Source organism: Bombus vancouverensis, chromosome 2, assembly GCF_051014615.1.
Source record: "Bombus vancouverensis nearcticus chromosome 2, iyBomVanc1_principal, whole genome shotgun sequence".
In the NCBI taxonomy this organism is placed as follows: domain Eukaryota; kingdom Metazoa; phylum Arthropoda; class Insecta; order Hymenoptera; family Apidae; genus Bombus; species Bombus vancouverensis.
This window is the reverse complement of record NC_134912.1, coordinates 5,171,027-5,191,275: the sequence shown is the minus strand read 5'-3', so window position 1 is coordinate 5,191,275 and position 20,249 is coordinate 5,171,027. Positions and strand designations below refer to the sequence as shown.

General features: G+C 33.6%; 3 protein-coding genes across 7 annotated transcripts; 2 read left to right on the top strand and 1 right to left on the bottom strand.

The window, feature by feature from the left end:
- Positions 1–5,312: 5,312 nt before the first annotated feature.
- Gclm (Glutamate-cysteine ligase modifier subunit) lies at positions 5,313–7,108 on the bottom strand. The gene is made up of 6 exons (XM_033343151.2): positions 6,691–7,108; positions 6,479–6,541; positions 6,286–6,403; positions 6,015–6,214; positions 5,817–5,931; positions 5,313–5,741 (listed from the first exon to the last, which is right to left on the bottom strand). The coding sequence occupies exons 1-6, from the start codon at positions 6,778–6,780 to the stop codon at positions 5,596–5,598; spliced, it is 732 nt and encodes a 243-aa protein (XP_033199042.1). The 5' UTR covers positions 6,781–7,108; the 3' UTR covers positions 5,313–5,595.
- Positions 7,109–7,729: 621 nt separating this feature from the next.
- On the top strand, positions 7,730–8,954 carry LOC117161540 (transmembrane protein 14C). Its single transcript, XM_033343153.2, has 3 exons — positions 7,730–7,968; positions 8,168–8,357; positions 8,432–8,954. The coding sequence occupies exons 1-3, from the start codon at positions 7,893–7,895 to the stop codon at positions 8,520–8,522; spliced, it is 357 nt and encodes a 118-aa protein (XP_033199044.1). The 5' UTR covers positions 7,730–7,892; the 3' UTR covers positions 8,523–8,954.
- A 752-nt stretch (positions 8,955–9,706) lies between these two features.
- LOC117161538 (ornithine decarboxylase) lies at positions 9,707–19,043 on the top strand. Of its 5 annotated transcripts, XR_013059898.1 has the most exons (10): positions 9,708–10,065; positions 12,720–12,893; positions 12,972–13,211; positions 13,289–13,365; positions 13,459–13,632; positions 13,715–14,054; positions 14,142–14,356; positions 14,496–14,704; positions 14,798–15,136; positions 18,377–19,043. XR_013059898.1 is itself a non-coding variant. In XM_033343149.2 (9 exons), exons 3-9 carry the CDS (start codon positions 13,025–13,027, stop codon positions 18,381–18,383), a joined length of 1,209 nt encoding a protein of 402 aa, XP_033199040.1. In that variant the 5' UTR covers positions 9,707–10,065; positions 12,720–12,893; positions 12,972–13,024; the 3' UTR covers positions 18,384–19,043. The 5 variants fall into 5 exon arrangements, 4 of the variants coding, with proteins under 4 accessions (XP_033199040.1, XP_033199038.1, XP_076479904.1 ...); XM_033343149.2 differs by lacking the exon at positions 14,798–15,136 and having other exon boundaries at positions 9,707–10,065; XM_033343147.2 differs by lacking the exon at positions 18,377–19,043 and having other exon boundaries at positions 14,798–16,291.
- Positions 19,044–20,249: the final 1,206 nt, after the last annotated feature.

Sequence of the window (20,249 nt, the reverse complement as noted above, 5' to 3'; positions counted from 1 at the left end):
CAATGAGCGTCGATTATGCCGACTTCTAACTACTGGAATGTTTTTAATTTCTGCGAACAATTCAGTCGATATATATCTTGCATCAAATGTAATCCTCCTATCTACTTTAAGATTCAGTTTTCTTCAATTTAATCAGAAATGACGAAATTTAGCGTATTTTAATAATAATTTGAAAACTAAATATCAAGGATACTTGTCTCTTTTCCAAAGAATACTCCAGCATCTTAGATATTTGTCTAATTTTTCTCAATATTTTTAAGCAAAACGTTCATCACATTATTACACTATTGCTATGAGTGCAAAACTGTATCCCTTTAAATTATTAACTCATAACAGTAGTTCTTTTTCTAAAAACGATTAATTTTCATTCAACTATGAGTCGAACATGTCTCGATACAGTTTAGTTCTTATAACGTCGATTTTATCCCGTTGCGCATCTGATATCCGACTACTAGAACGCATGAATATCTAAAAAGCCGAAAAATTTCATACGAATCGAATTACGATTAAATTATGATAATTATGAAGGCAATATTCGTCGATTTATCGTACAACCTATTACGAAATGCTGCCAATTGCAATCGACTTGCAACATGTAAAAGCAGGGGAACCAGGGGTAGGTACGCGTTGAGTCAATCTGATATGACGCAATTTCTATCACATCTGGCTAAAAGCGGCAATCTTCGCGCTCGTAACACCTACGGCCATTAATAATTCCTACCCGGTTCCTTTACCACGTGGGTTTTCTCTGTACAACTGCAAACGACCATTTCTAGAGGCACGTTAAGATCGCGGCTTCTGTGTGCGTAATGCAGTGGATGCGTCTTGGTCGTTGGTTGTCCGACTCTTGACTCGATTTCGCGACCGCAACTCGAGAGATATATCTCTCCCGATTTCCTTCCCTCTCGTTCCTTCCCTCGTCTCTTTTCGTTTCTTTTTGTTACTCATCCATTCCTCCGTCTCGCTTACCTACGGCTATACCGGCTCGTTCCCTCTTCCTTCTCGTCCCTCTCACCCCTTCCGTGGTTGTGCTGATTCTCCCTTCTCCTCCCACCCCGCCAATGGGACAGGGAGATAGCAGACCCCGTCGAGGAGACAACATAAAGATTTAAGACTCCAAGATGCGCCAATAAACATGCTGCGGCCGTGCAGTCAGCCTGCGCTTCTCTACTGCGTTCGCTTCTGTTCCGTTTCATTCGGTTCCGCTCTGCTCCGTTCCGTTCCGTTCTGTTCTGTTCTGTTCTGTTCTGCTCTGTTCTGCTCTGTTCTGTTCTGTTCTGCTCTGTTCTGTTGTGTTCTGTTTCACAGCCAGCATACGGGCAACGCGCATGTGCTGATGTGTGTATATATATGTGTGTGTACGTGTACATACGAGCACCGCTTCGTCCACCGTACACACGAGGATGCAGGTTGCCTCTCGTATGCACGTGGTGCCACTGCGCGGCTGCGTAACGTGCTTTCGAAAAGTGTCTCGATGCGTATGCAGATACGCGGCTTAGCATGAATAGTATCTAGATCCAGCCGTGGATAACCCGCAACGATACCAGCAGATCCGAGCGCTGAAGCTGGATTTCTACTAGAAATCGCCAACACCGGAAGAGCCGTTTCTTTTTTCTGTTACATAGAACCGGTAGAAAATATTTACCTACGCAAGAATTATACATAATTATCATTTTATCTTTCTTTTCTTTTTTAACTCAAACTAATCTGTACGAGTATACATTAGCAAAGTATGAGCGGAGCCACTATTCACCGGCATGCAACTCCTCTTGCTCCGGACACTCTTTCATTTACCGCCCTAATACATTCATTAACGTTACGAAGATCGTTAAATGGATCTGCCGTCCCGTTCCTCCCACGACAAAATCACTTGTCCTTTAAAATCCATTCGAAACATCGTCCAAGTGATCTACGACTTCTACTCGAACGCGTCGCTGTCGCGGAGGAAGAGGCCTTCCGGATAACGAGACAGAAGTACACCTGCCGCGTTCGTAGAGGAGGCAGGACACAGGCTGAAAAGTTTTCAATGCGAGGACGGTCGTACACCGCAAAAGTAGTAGATCGGGACGTTGGTCGTTGAAGCGGCAAGAGGGAGTCAACGGTGGAACCGTTGCTACTGCTCCAGCTCCTACTTTTGCCTGTCCTCTCGCTCTCCTCCGGCCCGGCTTATTTATTCCTCTCTCTGTCACTGCCTCCCTTTCTTCTGCGACTTCTTCTTTATTTCTGTCCTTTTGCCCGTTTTCTGCTTCCGCAAACGACAGCCGCTTATTTATACCCCGTCTTTGCATCGCGCGGGAGCGAGCGAGGGCGCTTTTGCGTTTACTCGCTACTGCCGTTCTCTCTGCCGCTTCTGTGTTCCTCCGCCAGTACACTTTGATTCTCTACCCTTTCGCTCTCGCTCCCTTTGTCGTTCGATACTCCTTCTCTTTCGCGTCCTCCCTCTCTCTCTCTCTGTCTCTACCTCAAACCGTGGCCGACCCGTGTGCTAGCGAAAACATCAACGGCCAGGCACTTTGCTCACGAACACCGTGAGATGCGCTCGATGCGAGAGGCAATTCCGCGACTGCATCACCTGTCAACGCGGCATCGCGTTCCAACAGGTCTATATTACATGCAGCATGTGGCTAGTGGCTACTCTCGGTAATCGCTGCTGAGCCCGCCACCACCGGCTAATTCGTCCAACGAGAAATTTATGACGGCTACCGTTTTTTTTATCGATACGGACGCGTTGCTTAGGAAATAAGAGGCAGCGATGCTCGTTGCCTAATGTCTTTAATCTAATTCCTTCAAATGAGTATTCTGGTTATTTATGACAGCCAACGAGGTTTTGATAGTTTTATCAGAGATCTTCTCAATATTCAATATATATCATTCTTTTTTTTTAATATGATTAATGGTTGTCAATAGAAAAGAAAGAACGAACGAATGGTCAAAGTCGTATACGTGCTAATTAAATTATTCTGACGCAAATAGTTAGAAGTTAATCTTTTCAACGTGATTTATTACCTACAGTTACTCGGATATGATTTGACTGATTTAAAGTAAACTGAAAAGTTAGCAACACCGCGTGAGAAAGACACAACAAGTTGTAGAAATGCAAACTAACTCTGTTCCCTGGTAAAGTTCGAGAATTTGCATCATCTCTGATGAGATTCTTTATCAGAAAGCCGGATTTCGCTGAAACCAGTGGTGGCTTACGCAAATTGCATAATTATGCAACGATGAAATGTTGCGTTGGCTCTAGCGCGATCTTTTGATGCGCTGATTCCCTAGATCGTGAAATATGACGCAATTGAGTGGATTTGACGTGTTTCCACTCGAGGAGAAAAAAGAACAGTATCTCGACAGGTTCACAAATTGGGAATTCCAGGAGAAAAATTTAAGAAAGATTATGAATTGAGGACTGATAACGCCCGTAGCTGATAAGGGGAGCTTAATTTTTAATTCATCGGCAAGAGGACTAAGTAAATATTTCTATATTTAACTCGCAACAAATGGACGTGCTGCTGATATAGTCAATGTGTCGGCAAAATGGAACGCCAATCTCTCCTAGATGCTCTATATCTTCCGAATCAATTTCGATAAGCGCGTATCGATGACGCAAGGGATCTTTTACGCGAGAAAAAAAGAACGAGTCGTTAGGTCCGATCACGAAATAGCCGAGCGATTGGAGGCGCGGTACGAACTATGGTTCGTGCTCGCCCCTGCTAAAGCTCCGAAGACCCGAACAAATAAATGCTGAAAAGAGGAACAAAACCGACATTATGTGGCATTAACATACAAAGTATGTCAGACCCGCGGTCCGCAGGCATAACATAGTATCGCGGCGTTCGCATACCCCGCCCGCTTTGCAGTGACCAGCAAGACGGGAAAGCATTGGAAAGAGACCAATCCCGAAAGCGATGTTTATAAAAGAGAGAAGAGTAAAGGAACGAAAGAGAAGGGTGAGAGGGAAAAAAGAGAAAGAGAGAGAGACGCAGCGAGTGTCGAATGTGCTCGAGTAGAGGCGATAGATCGTGTGCAGAATAGAGAGGGCAGAATGATGAACGCAGAAAGGTGTGCGTGCTGTGGAAAAGGAGCGCAAGGAGGAGGACGAAGGAGACAAGGGTAAAGAAGGAAAGGAGAGCGAGAGAAAGAACTGAAGGAGAGGAGAGAAACGTTTACGCTATCCGCAGTCCTCCGAAGTCCAGACCCATCCCGTCTCATCCCATCGTTTCGTTGTCCCCGTGTGTGCCACGCGGTGCGGCTTAACGCAAAAGGACCCACAGAGCGGGAGCAGAGTAACAGAACGCGCAGGAAAGGGAAAGATCCGAAGGCAGCAGCAAGCCGGTGGCAAAACGAAAAATCGGCCCGCATATATCGAGCTGGCCTGCGACGACGACGACGACCGCGGTGGCGGCGGCTACGACGACGAAGTTGGGACACACACATAAAACCAAAGATTCCTTGTGTCCCCGCTGCCTAGTGGACTTCTGATCGGCTACCGCTAGCGATGGTTGCGAACTTGGTTAAATACAAGAGAGAGCCTCTTTCAAATAAACAACTACATACACGATTCTACATTCTTATATATATATATATCTTTTTATTTTCATTGATTTTATTTGTTATACTTTCTCTTTTTTAATTAATATCGAAAATTAAGTTATTGAAAACATAGATAGATTATATAATTTTATAAAATATATTTAACAAATATATAATTTAAGAATTTGGTTGTATAAGATACGTGTAATTAGAAAGATTTTGAAATTTGTATTTTGATTTTCGAAAATGACCGAATTTTGAATTTTATATAATTTGAAAATTAGCAGTTTCAAATGCATCACAAGCGAAGTAAGTCCTAAAATTGCTAACAATCGATATTAATGATTAATAAATGAAGTACTTTTGGGAAGCAATTTTTTCATTCTTTATAGCTTTTGAAGCAACTTTTTATAGCAATCGAACAAAAATTTTAATAAAATAAAATTTTAATTACGTTTGACTTCAATTTAATGCGATACATTGTAGCTTTCGTTTCGATAACTACGGACATTAACTATACATATGTATCTCTATTTAAGGAATGTCTCTTTCCAATTTCAAATGTTGCGCATGCCCAACGCTATTCACCGCTTTTACGCAGCTTTTGCAGTTTTGTGTTTACTTTTGTGCTCAGAAGCTACTAACGGAAATTTATACTTGTGTCTAAGATTCCATATATTCCAATATATTTACACATGTAATATTCTATGGTATGGGGCTCCCAAGAAAATCATTAATTAAAAATTCGAGAAAATGAGTCAAATCGAAGAGTAATGTAAAACACATTGTTCTAATTATGCTAACTAAATGTTTATTGTCATAAATATACATAGAAAATCCAATGATTGAAAAAATGCATTAACCTCCTAATGTTTACAAATGAATCAACAATATCAATTAACAATTTTAATAATTACTGTAAACAAAACAATACTTTTTTAGGAACAACTAAGCATAAATGATTTATATGCGTATTATAATGTAAAAGTTAACACAATATCATTGAAATATAAGCACTATTATAATTTGAATTACAGACATTTTTTTGATATGAACAAAAATATAACATTATTTCGTTTTTTTGTTAACATATATTAGGTAACCTTTTGAAGATAAAATACCACGACATTTTAGATGAATTTGGTATCTTGTAACCCAATATGAACTTGTATTAGCGTTGAATATTCTATTTAGATCTTCTTGAGGTAGAATTTCTGTAAGTAAAAAAGCTTAATATTGGATGACATGTTATTTACTTTATTATTATTGCTGTATCAAAATGCACTTACGGCCAGGATCATTATGCGTTAATAATTGCACGTCATTTTCTTTAGTGAATGTCTGCAAAGCTGGTGGTACAACACAACATGTAGCTAAACTAATTTGTACAATATTTGGCTTTATCTGTTCAAATAAAGGTAATATAGAATAGACACAACACTATAGAAGTAAACATTAAAAAAAAATATAAACAATGATAATTTTACATTTGCCCATTGAAATAGATCAATAAACATATTTGTGTTGAGATCACTTAAACCAACACTTGACAATTTGCCAATTTTCACATACTCTTCTACTCCAGCCCATAGGTGTTTCAATGATTCTAATAATTCTTCTGGACTTTCCTTGCTTGAATAAGCAATTACTAAAGATTCAATTGCATTTATATTTAGAAAACTACAAACTGAAAAGAAATGATATGCAACAGAACATTATTTAAAATACAATCTGGAAATAAGAAATTATAGCTCATACCTTGATCTACTGCCTCTTTCAGTAGGCTTACATCAGGTGATGAAATAAATACCTTCACAGTTATCTTAACATCTTCTCTATTGATATCTTGCAAAGCATTATCTTCTACACCTTGAATCTGAAAATAAGTAACTTTTCATTATAACGATACATTCTCCAAAAACATTAAACAACAAATAAGAAGTGATCATACAATTATTGGGTTTTCGCCAGTGCCTTCATTGTCTCGAAGTATAATTTTTAGCGTTTCAATTAACTGAAAAACAAAAAGATACCTATAATCTATCATAAATATAATATTTTACTCAGCTTTAATAGAGACATAACCTCGAGAATTATGATCCTGATTATGATATATGGAAGACTTAGTTCATAAATTTTATCATTGAAAATTCAAAAACTGACCTCATCTGTAGGATTTTGACTTGCTTTTGCTTTTGCTTCATTTAAGGAAAGTATATTTCCAGTTCGAACTAGTATATTTTGAGATAACATAGTATGGTACAAAATCGTAAAGAATGTTAGCAAGCTCGTTGTAGATGACTGACTAGAAGTATTACGAAAACTAATGACATAGATCGTAATCAACGATCACTTGCTTACGATGACTTTGATCGTAGATGACGTGGCTGACTAGGCAATTTTAAATCTAGAGATAATATCAATAAAATTCCAGCATGAAAGAATTTATATACACACATGCATGTGGCTTTCTGAATTTGTACTACAAACATCATATTATTCGAACCATTCTTAAAGTTTGTTAAGCACGAGTTGCTTTCAGGCTATCTGCGCAAAAATGCACTTGTTAGACATAATTACGTAATTAGCATTCTAGAATTACAGATTATGTAATTGTAAACAGTTGCCTGGAACATATTTCTTTGTATAATTATATATACATCATATATGTATATATAATTGTACGTATATTTATATGATGTGTGATGTGGAATTTGAGTTTTATAAATTACAATCATTACAATTATTGCAATTATTTATGATTAAATTTTTGTATAATAAAAGTGATATAATTTTTTTAACAGCAAGAAGCTATCAATTTTATAATTTTTTGGAAATTTATAATTTTATTTACGCCCGTTACAAATTCTAATGTACACACATCGAACTTACATTTTCAATATGTGTAGTTCAACAAACATAAAATGCAATGTTACATTGATAGAATTTAGTTATCGAAGTAAATTAAATAACACATTAAATTTTAATTACGATATTCTTATTGCAGGCATAATGTATAGTTGGTTTTGGTTGGTAAAATACAATTGGTGGTACTCAAAAATAGACTTAAATCAAGCAATAAGATTAATAACATAGATACGGTATTTCATTGGTACCTACAGTATCTACGTATATCCACTTAATGTATTAATAAAAATGTTAAGTATAACAGATAGCGCAACAGTCGTTGTAATAGAAAAATTAAAAAACCACTCTATAAAATGGATGCATCACGGCTATCGGTGATGTGCAAAAAATAAATACATTCTGTTTAGCATTTATAATTTATTGAAGTCTATGCAGTAACAGAATAGATTGTAAAAGGAAAACTTATTAATAATAAAATTATAATTGTGCAATAAAAAATGCCTGCTGACATACTTGGATATATATATGCCGCTACAGTAGCGGCTGGTGGTGTACTTGGTTATGTAAAAGCCCGTAAGTTTATATACTATTAAACATTATTATTATTATTATTCTAATAAACGTTAAATACAATTTATTTATAAAATTATTTGTATTATCTTTGATTAATTACTTTTCATATTTGATTCTTTATCATATAATTTTTATTTATTAAAAAGCAATCAATAGAAAATACTTTCTTAAAAAATAAAAATTATGTAATTTTTTAAAGAATCAATTCCTTCTCTGGGAGCTGGACTTATCTTTGGATCTGTTTTGGGCTATGGAGCTTATCAAACTTCTCAAGATCCCACAAATATTAGAGTTTCTATAGCAGCAACTTCACTCCTTGGTGGAATTATGGGTTATCGTTATTATAATACTGGTAAAATAATGCCAGCCGGGATAATTGCTCTACTAAGGTACTATTTTATATAATTATGTTGTATATTTGTATTCTATATAATAATTATGATAAAATTAAATTCTTTTTTAGCTGTGTAGTATTTGTGAAAACTATTGTAAGATCTTTTACTGGTGCAGCCCTTGTTAATGAAACATTAAGTAAAGAGAGTAAGACAACATAAATATAAATTTTTCTGATAATTCCACAATTTTTATTTTATTGTCTAAAATATACTAAATATGCATGTATAGAATATACATAACATAGGTAGTTTAAGGTAAGGAACAATTAAATCTATAAAAAGGGAGAAGAAAATAACTAAAGTAGACTGTACTGTGTGTATTGGGTGTATTGTGCTGGATGTATTATCTGTGGTACTTAAAATGGTTGACCTGATGAATATTAGGAATTTAAATATTGTGAGTCTGAATTCCAATGCTTGAAACCCTTTTTGTTGTATAAAACACTTTCCTTCAGGAATAAAATTTATGTTTGTTATAGTATGTGTGACTTGAATATATCTATTTCAACGAAGTTCTCTTAAATGTTATCTAATGTTGAATTATTATAAATATGTTGTTAAATAAAGAATTAAGATAATTATTGGAATTTATACTTTATTTCTATTTTAATTTCGTATCTTGTTATACAAAATGAACGTTTTTAAGCCATTGATATCTGCTGGTATTATTTTGGTAGCATTGAGCATTGACGTCACTTAAACTTATTCTCTTAAATTGTGTTATTTTTATACACGTGTGTGCCTGTGTTATTTAAGCAGTTAATTAAACTCTAAATCCATCTGTATCAACATAGTGTTGGTAACGGTGGAGATGTACTGCATATTATGAAACAAGTATTGCATATAATGGAACAGGTATTCCATATCATTTCTCACTTTATCATAGAAAGATCATAGAAAAATTCGAATGTATCGTAACATAGATTGTGAACTTAACATTTACTGCTCATTGCGCAATATTACGTTATAAAGTAAAAATAATATACATAGAAGGGTTACATACAAAGGGTTTATCACAGAAAAAGAAATATTTCGTAAAAATTGAAAACGAATATAAAAAGTGACGTCGACGTTTCAAAGGACTTTAATTTATCCCATCAATTAAAATCACAAAATATATTTAATATATTTTATATTGATGTTTTGCATACGACAAATATATACTTACAATATTTCTAAAGATGTTATTTTATTAATTGCCATTAACTCATAGTAAGTACAATTTTTTTTTAAGTTCTGTTCGTAATTTATTTAAAACTACATAATCGATTGTATACGATAATCGAAGCATGTGAACTCGAAGTTCGAGTTATAAAATCGACTACGCTCTGGATTGGATGCATTTACGAACCTTTCCGGGAGCTCTTGCTCGGTGTGGTGTTTCCGTAGGAGGAAGTTCTGCGGTTTCACTAGGTTCTGCGAGTTCTTAACGAAATTAAATACGATTCACGAGTTACTACGACTGGCGCGTTGATGTTCTTTCGTAACTCGTAAGTTACGATTGAACAAACGAATGTTCTTTCTCGATTCTTTTAACGGGGACTTGGTCGCGAGAAAATTCGACAGGCACTGGTCGCAACACGAACGAAGCTTCAACCTTCATCGATCGATTTGACTGATTTTTGAGATCCAGTCACCGAAAACTTCCATCATTCCGTCAAAAACCGAGTGCCGACCCGCAGGGTGGCGATCATTTGATAAGGTACGTGTAAATTCATATTCGACATAATCTTCACGAATGCATGCATGCATCTTACAGGTCTGTCACGTGAAAATTTTAGTTATCGATGAGTCACTGTATAGTCCTTGTTGAATTTGTGCAAACTTCCCGACATATTATATCTTTAACAATAGATTAAATATTTTTCCAACAACGAATCACGTGCTCTTTCATTTTCCTTATACGACGTTTCCTTATTGTGCAAAATGCAAGATTTTCCTTTGTAATTTATGTACATTATTATCTACTAGACTATATAGTAATTTCGTTAATTATTCTTATCTGTCTTGTAAGTGACGTTAATTGATTCGAATCCAAATTATTCATTCAGTACAATAGGCATTAGCACAATAGCAGAACTTATTTTGCAAACATTATACCATCTTGCTATTTGGTAGCATCATGTTTGTAGAGCAGTTTGTATTTCGATGCTATGTTATCTTCAAGCTAATACTACTTAACTCCGTCTGATATTTCCTGTACAAACCAGTAAAGTTATAACGAAATGTATGAATTTTATTCGAAATTTTGATGTGTCAGTTGAAGAGCTTTTCATTTGAGAGTGATAATGGAAATGTCAATATGTTAACATTCTTCTTTAAACTGATTTTTTCGTTCTTAACAATAATAATGACGTAATTTTGAAGTGATGCATTCTCATTCTGATTTATTTAAACAATATGTTACGTTTGTTAACGCATATTTTTTAATTAAAATGTATTACATTGTTTTGATTTTATTTTTTATAATTCATTAATTTAACGTCAAGGTGTATATTATCTAAATATCTTATTTGGTTATTTAATCATTTTTTGCATAAATTTCCTTTAGGTTCTTTAGAAATTAAATATGTAGAATATTATAAATTTATGCATACTGTGTATCTATAATAAAATATATTTATAATTTTTATATAAATAATTATTCCATTTTCAAACAATTGTGTTTTTATGTTGATTAAGTAAATATATCTAAAATTGTTAACAAATTTCGTGATATTACATAAGTTGTCTAATGCTTTGTATTTTTTTTTTTTTTTTTTTTGATGAGGAAGTTTCTTATTTAGAAATAAGTAGTACAGACAGGAAAGTAGCATACATAATGTACCAAACACCTATATTTTATCTATGAATATTTCACTGAGATGTTATCAATAGATGCCAAGTGATTTTGACAAATGATAGTTATCTATAATTTCAACAGCATAGCATAGATTAAGTACGGTATTTCCATGCCCCCAATGAAGACTTGATCTTTGAGTGGCGTGTGCATTACCCCTCCATGTCCAATTGGATCTCTCTGAACCATGTATTTCTTGGCCGTCAGATAAGCTTTGTTCCATGAAGTAGACTTGGTACCACGCAAAGCCTGCCTGATAGTACTTATCTTTCTCGTATAAATAGTGGCCCAAATAGTTACTTCAGGTTCAGTATTATACTGTACTCTTGACTGTCCGTTGCACTTCTCCAATTGAACACATTTTGTGTCATTACACAAAAGAGAAGCATAATAATTTTGCAATTTTCTCTGTTTGTATTAGTGTTTTTTCCAAATTATTATAAAGATAGTTGTTTTTCAAAGTTTTTGGTGTGTTCAAAATTTTATGTCAGTGGTTTTTTGCTTTAACGTGTTATAAAAGCTACGAGAATTACTTTTAAACGCCAGGTGAGTTACCAAAAATTTTTTTTTATAAATAAAGATAGGTGTGGTAATTATATTTTTTTTACATAATTTGATTAATTAATATTTATTTAATTTAAAAAGATATTAACTTTTATAAAAAGTTTATTTAAGTAAAGTTTCTTTTTAACAAAAATTAATGTAAAATTTATATAAATATCTTGTTTTCATATAAAGTTCAGTCCGAATCTTTCAAGTATCTGGAAAGAAATTCATATAATTATTATTGATAAAATTTGATAAGATAAATTTAGGTCTATAATACAATGTTTGACATGTGGTACTAAGTGTATTCATCCATACTAAGAGAATTATACATAGTTAATGAATTTTAAAAATAAATAAATTATATATATATACTTTTTCTCTGTGTAAATAAATATCAATCAAGAAAATGGCAATGCTTTAGTATGTCCATGAAATATCCTAATATTTATCTTTATATTGTAGTTACAGTACACGTAATATTTGTACTATAGAAAAAACTATGTAAATATTGAATGAAATTACAAAAATATATTTTCTTTTAGTACGTTACTTGGTATACAATTTATTACATTATCATATATTCCTATTTTAGAGCTTTCTATATTTTTGAATAAATAAACTAATGTTTAATAGAGCAGTTTTTTCAAAGTATGACCTTAATCTACAGATATTGATAAAGATTATACTTGATTATTTAAGAGGTTCTTAACTTGATCTGAAAATATTTTTTGTAACAACTGTTGCAATATTTTTATTTGAATTACCTATTGAGATGCATTTAAAGCATTGTTTGAAAGAAATTTATTAAATTAATGAAAATAATAATGTTTTGTTAATAATAAAATATTTTATAATGTATCGCAATAAGATTAAAATTTCTTTATATATAATTGCCTTATTTTGTTTAATAAATGTTTTAACGCAGAAGTATAAAATACTAATGTTGTAATACTTACTGTTTGTTATAGGGTTCTATCTACAATAGGCTGGTAGGCCAGTCTATTGGTGGGTGTGTAGATAACTGCGGCAACTGGAAGTTGGCCCTGAACGCAGAGCCCCCGTGGCTTTGCTAGCACCCCCATAGTGATCTTGTCTTAACCCGCTTCCTCACGACTCACCCAATTCTCATTGACAGCTGCCTCGTATGTATCATTTAATATGTTCTGAATAAATAATCAAATGTATGCGATTTCTATGGTCTAATAATTTTTTAATTTCAGTTTGCTGCCTAGCACCTACAGAGTATTTATAAAAAATTTACAAAATAGTCAATATGAAGGTAACAAATCTGGACGAACGTATTCATGTTTTGGACAGTGCGTCAAATGTTACGACTGTCATCAAAGACATTGCACTGAGTGGAATGCAAGAAGAAGCTTTTTATGTGCTTGACATTGGTGACATTGTACGTAAACATCAGATATGGAAGGAAAAAATGCCACGCGTCAGCCCCTATTACGGTAAAACAATTATTATATATTTTGAATTGTATTCCATTTTGGATGAAAAAGTAATCAATTGCATTATAAACTTTCAGCCGTAAAATGTAATGACAACTTAGTTGTGATTGAGGTATTGGCTGCTCTTGGTATTGGTTTTGATTGTGCATCAAAAGTAAATAATCTGATACTTCGCATCTTATATTGTATCTTTGTATTTTAAGTAAATAGTCTAATTAAGATTTTTATCATTTGCTGTTATTTATAGTCGGAGATTAATAAAGTATTAAGTGTTGGAGTAGACTCATCGAGAATTATCTTTGCCAATCCTGCTAAGCCAGCATCTCATATCCGTCATGCTGCTGCTGTTGGAGTTGATGCTATGACAGCAGATAATGAAAGCGAGTTACATAAGATTAAGAAACTTCATCCAAGTGCCAAGGTAATAAAACATATTTCGTTTGTCATTATTTTCTTCTATCTTTAGTTATAATCTTATCTAATCCATTATTCTTCAATCTTAGGTTGTTATTAGAATTCGTTGTGATGCAGAAGTTGCTCAGTGTCAATTAGGCATGAAATTTGGTTGTGATCCCATATATGAAGCACCCAATCTTTTACGTCTTGCGCGTGTTTTGGGACTCAATGTCATCGGTATTAGTTTCCATGTTGGATCTGGTTGTCAGGATCCGCCTGTATTTTATCGAGCTATACGGGAATCCAAGATATTGTTTGACTTAGCAACTGATCTTGGTTTCAAGCCATATCTACTAGACATTGGCGGTGGTTATCCTGGAAATAAGGGCACTAGCATTGATAAAATTGCTAATGTCGTTAATGATGCACTCGACGAATTCTTTAATAGTATGTGACATTTATTTGCATTATAATATGTTTTACCCTATTTTTATAACTTAATTATAAAGTTTATTTACTTATAATAATTCTCAGCCGATGCTGTTCACATAATCGCTGAACCTGGTCGTTTTTATGTTGCCTCGGCATTTACTCTTGCAACCAGTATTCATAGTAAGCGTTCAGTGCGTGGCGATGAAAATTCACCAAATACGATTACGCACAATATGTACTACATTAATGATGGTGTCTATGGCTCTTTCAATTGTCTACTCTATGATCATCAACATGTAACTCCAATACCTCTAAAGGTAATTATTTTAAATTATTGCTATGTTTGAAAATAGTTTGTAGAGTACTAAATTATTCAGTAGTTTTAATATTAAATGTCCTAATATTAGCAGAAAATTGTTGATTCGTTCTTAATAGTAAACATTTTGACATTAACAGAAAGGTTGTGGAAAGATGATTCCCTCAAGTATTTGGGGACCAACTTGTGATGGTTTGGATCAAGTCGTAGAAAACGTTATGTTACACGAAATGGAACTCGGTGATTGGATAATTTTTGAAAATATGGGAGCATACACGTTACCAGTTGCTTCTCCATTTAATGGATTTCCTGTGCCTAAAGTTCATATCGTCGCTGATGAAACCATTTGGTAAGTCTTAGATTGCAATTATTTAATGTACTTTTCGATTGCAGTCATATTATTGAAATAATGAACAAAGTTTTTGGTTGTTACATCTTATAGGCATTTGTTAAAAGACGCTTTGCCTTTGACCGAAGAGCATTTTGTTATTGGTAATACTCCAGCTAATTTACGGCTTGGTCTGGATATTGGTGGAACTGATACCAATGCATGGCATAATCCAAACATTGAACTGACATCGACTGAAATGTTAGCTGACGTTACTAATCCACCAGCAGCATACATTTATGATTACCTCGAAGTTGATCTTTAAGTTAGTGCAGGCATACTACGATAACAACAAATATGTTAAAACAGCTACTCGAAATTTGTAGCGAAAAACCACACCTTCATTTTGAACGTAGATATTATGGTATAATTCGAAACTAGGTTTTTTGTAAGGTTTGTGATTTTGCATTTTATATTTATCTTGACGAGTTTGTAGACGAAAAATGTAATATTATTTCCGCTTCTATTCCAATGAAAGCTTGGAGCGTTACTAATATTTGGTGCCATCTTTGAAAAGCTGAATTGTTTATACCTCTTGTTTTTGTTAAAAGACTAAAAACGTGCAAATTATTTCAATTAATGCAGAATGATAATATGTGTAATTGCTGCTAAATAATTAAAGAGTAGAATGTATAAATTAAAGTCAAATCTTCAAACTATTATTGAAAATTTTCAGTACTACCGTAGATATTATTCTGCTGTATGACATGTTAAAATATTTTCGTAGGAATATCTATATATGCTTTTAAAAATAGTTTTCCTCATATATTGGCTTCCAAAATATACAAAAAAAATGTTTATTGACCTTTTCCATGGGTATCTACGATTTGCACGTTTAATATAGGAAAAAGTTTCGGGTTATTTTTATATAAATCATATAAATATGAGTTATTAGAAAATTTAGCTAACAAAAATGGTAATTTTAATTTTCGCAATCATTTTTATGAACGATTGACGTCCATGCTTATGGTAAATAATGTTTTATGTGGTTTTTTAATATTAATCTCAAATATATATAATTTGTATGAGATACATAAAAAAACAAGAGTAGTAGCCTTGTGTAGGGGTTTAAATGTTGAGACATTTATCTATATATATATAAATATATATATATATCTATATATATATATAAATATATATATATATCTATATATATATACATATATATATATATAAACTATTCAAATAATCATTGTTACTTAACATTTGATTAACAACAAGTGAAGAAAATGTAAAAAAAAGTTACGAGGGAAATGTAATCAGTAGCATTGAAGGTGACGTACGTGTCCAATATATGTATAATGATATAAGCACAAAAAGTTCACTATCTCTCGAATTAATTTTGTTCATTTAAAATATCAAAAAAAATATAAACTCTGTAGGATTGTTAGGATCTTTAGGGCACTGAGGCAGCTGTCACAGAAAGAAAAGATAATTAGTTTCTTATTAATTATTACTCTTATTGTATTATATGTCGACTATTATTATTGTTAATTAATTATTATTAACGAATAAATATATGTAATGAAATATAAAAAATCAAATCAATGTGCTTTCAGTTCTTATTTCTTCTTCGTTTCATAGATTTAGATATCGGTTGATTGATATACACTACGTGTAATTCAAAGATAAATACGGTGTATCTAATCGTGACAACGACTGACATGGAATTATCATAGAATTTATTGAAATTAGAAATCTTGTATACTTTTGAAGTATATTATCGGCCAATGTATTAGCTAGGAATAACTGATTAAGAAGTTTGTCGACCAATAACATTATGAAACTAAATACGGAAATTTGTATATACTAAATTTATCATCTTGTAACATTGACACGCACGTAGATTATCTCGATTGTCGTAAGTAATTTTTATTATTATGTAATGATTAATTTGTATTATGTAATCGCAGCATTTGCATGTGCATTTAATACTTCATTTGCCAATCTCTAATTTATAATGCAATACCATAGACATAATGTGTAACACATAGATCGATGTACAATTTGATTGATACAATGTTGATTTGAGCAAAAATAAGTCTGGATAAGTCTGAAATGTTATTTATCTAAAACTATAATTGATCGCTATGTAAGTATTTGTATCTCATCTCATTTTTATTTTTTATTTAGTTCAAATAAGGAACACATCCTATAATTAAATGTAATTTCTTAAATTTATTTAATACGCTAACAGTTTTTTGTATAATTATTGTACCGTTGTAAAAACTCCATTATGAGACAGAAACAAAGAATTACGGTGTAACCGCGTTATTTCCCTAATTCAAAAGTCAATGCTGATTGTCACAGATTCATCTCTGATTCAACAGTCGAATGATAAAAAAAATTCCTCTTCTTTTCCTTTTTATCAATCTCGCGCTGGGATTATTTCTCAGAAGAATAACTCATATTTTATTCGTAGTTATAAATAAGAATTGCAAGTGTATATTTTCCTTATTTTTGTAAGTGTCGTGGCGGTTCTGAAGCGAATCTAAAATAAAAGATAACCAATCAAAGAAAGGATATATTCCTTCGAAACGATAATTGATAACTTTGTTGTAATTCTCGTTTGGAAGCCGTGCTATCGAATAGGAGGAGATCAAATGATTCGATTATCGAGCTATTGATAATCATTGTACTTGTTTAATCAAACATCTCGAAATATTTCAATGTACAATATGTATATACTACACTGGAAGAGTCGAATTGTGATTCGATCTGAGATTTGGACTGGTCAAGGTTTTTGGACAGAGTTCACACGGACAGTTCGAACAGTCACGATCTTCGCTGTGCATTGTGAAAGGCGTACTGTTGTTTTGCTTGCAATGCACTGTCTAACCGGATGGTTGTGCAACAATTGCTAATCTTTTTATGTTTTATATTTATTGTTTCCATATACTAAACGCACGCTTTTTCAATATCGTCATTTCGATCTTTATGGAAACAACTTTCGATGCAATTGAACGATTACCTCATTAGGTGAAAAATGGTTTTATTTTTGGTTAAGTTAAATAGCCAAAAATATTTACATCTTTTGCAATAATTGGAAAATTGTTTCCCTTAAATTTTTCATACGTGGAATCTGTCGTTTTGAGTAATATAGGTAGATATCATTTAATGTAAATACATATACATATGTATGTACTTAATTGTAAATATTTTCGTGTAGTAAAGAAAAAAAAGAAATATATATTTTCATATTTACAATTATAAAATAAGGATATGTTTTACAAGAATATTTCAATCTACAAATTTACTACGTCAGTTAATTGGAATTTTAGCAGAAAGACTAATTATCAACGAGTTATAATTTATAATAAACAATCATTCTATCTCATTGAATATATATATACGTATGTTTTTATAAATGTTTTTTTTTCACTTTTTAGAGTCAGGTCTTAATTTTCTTTTACAGATTTAGGGATTTTCCTTAAAGATAGGAGTAGACGAAAAAAGATTGATTTATCGATATTTATCGAGAGCATTCCTATACTTTGGCCCTGGTTAATTATAATAAATGATCTTGATATAATTTATCGCGCAGCTTATGAGTTAAATGGAATCGTTAATTGCAGCAATTTCAGTGTGATTTATCGACCATTCTAATTTTTTATCTTCGTTTCTTATTTTAAGGCTTTAGATGCCGCTACCTGCGAGACAAGATCTGTGTGTGTGTGTCAAAGATCGATGACAAGACATCAATTGCCAGACTTTTATAACACTGGAATCGTGGTTACGGATTAGAATCGATTTCTTTGTAATTCGAAGAAAAAGCCGGTGGAGAAGAAAAGTTGATGAATCACTAAAGTGGATACTGGAGGATTACAAGATTTCTGTTTCTCACTGTAACCAGTAGGAAGGTGAAATCCTTTGCGAAATCATTAGTTTTCGATTTTGCGAGATCTCGAGAGACGATTGAGTTGAATGGAGGAGCGTAACGGTACTAACAAAAAACGATTACTTTACATCGATACCTGGATAGGTTGCAAAAAACATTTGTCACAGACGTCAACATGGCGGAACAACTTTTTGTGTAGCTAATAGTATTTCATTCTGTCGAGATATTGGTGCATGATATTGTTACAGATGGAGTAACATTAGTCAATAGATTTTTAAGTGGTAAGTAGTTACATGATGCAAAAGATTCAGATTTAATGATTTGAAGATACAACAGGAAACTATATTTCTAGAAAGAAAACTAGGCTAAATATATAGATGTGTAGATTTAAGAAACTTGGAGTATCGAATAGTCTTGTGTATTGAGAACAATATTAAAACAATGGATTTTGTAAGTTGTCAAGGTTGTCCCTGCTATTTTATTTCATTGTTATTCCCTACATTTTCTTCGCATAAATATTTCCTGAAGCAATACATTATTGAAAACTAACCAGATTAAAATGTGCCAAAAATTTCTTACGATCGATTAAAATTAATTACACGAAATGTTATATCGAACATTGATTTTAGGGACTGTAGTAGATATACGACATAAATCAGGCGCATACAGCGTGCTTGGTTTCGGTACGTGGATAATCAAGGAGCGCAGAAACAATATCAAGATCAATTACGTAAAAGGAACAGAAAGAAGAGGCTCCGAGATTTCTTTTTATTTCATATGTATAAATACAGCACCAACGTGTATCGTGAATGACCCACACTTTCACTTTCGTAATTAACACAGGTATAACCGCGCTTCATGTTTACCCGCCAACCGGCTGGAAACAATATGCGGATTTCCCTATGGAATCAGTCCCGTTCACGGATAAATAATTACTATTTTCGCGTGGAGTTTCGTCGAACGAACAAGCCAACAGCTCTTAAACCACAGCCGTCTCCGTGAGTTTTTCGTTGTGGACGGACGTCTAACTGTGATATCCGGTCTCGCACGCGCGCACCGTACGGCTTGTTCCGGTGTGCAGCTGCTGTAATCGCGGTTTCAAGTCCTCCTCCGAAGCCTGGCATAACATATAATAACGACTATGATACAAGTACGTTCTACAGACGATTTCACTTTTAGCCAAGAGGCTGCATCCTCGTCTCACCGCCAGCGAGGCAGAGTGTGCCTGCCTCTTCGTCGAGCACGCGCTCGCGCGAACCTTCCTTTCTTCTCTTTCTTTTGCCTTCGTTGTATCTCATACTCGAAGAGATTACGAGACCGTACGAACGATAATAATGCCGCTGTACACGCTGGACCACCGTGTACCAACGTGTAATGTATTCTTAAGAATCCTCGCATGCCTACTTACTTACATACAGATATACATACTAACATAGTATATGTAGTCTCGAAGTGTAGCTGGCGTCGAGTTACACGCTCTCGGCCACCGAGAGGATATATAGGTTCACCGAGTTAAAACAGAAATTAGGAGCGAACCGTGTCCCCTTTCTCTTGCCAAGCCAAGCGTGGTATAAAATACTTTCCCTCTCGCGAGGCGAGTCAGCGGCACGGCGAAAGAGCGAGCAGGAAGGAAAAGGCAGGGGCAGCCAGGCAGCTGTGGCTCGCAAA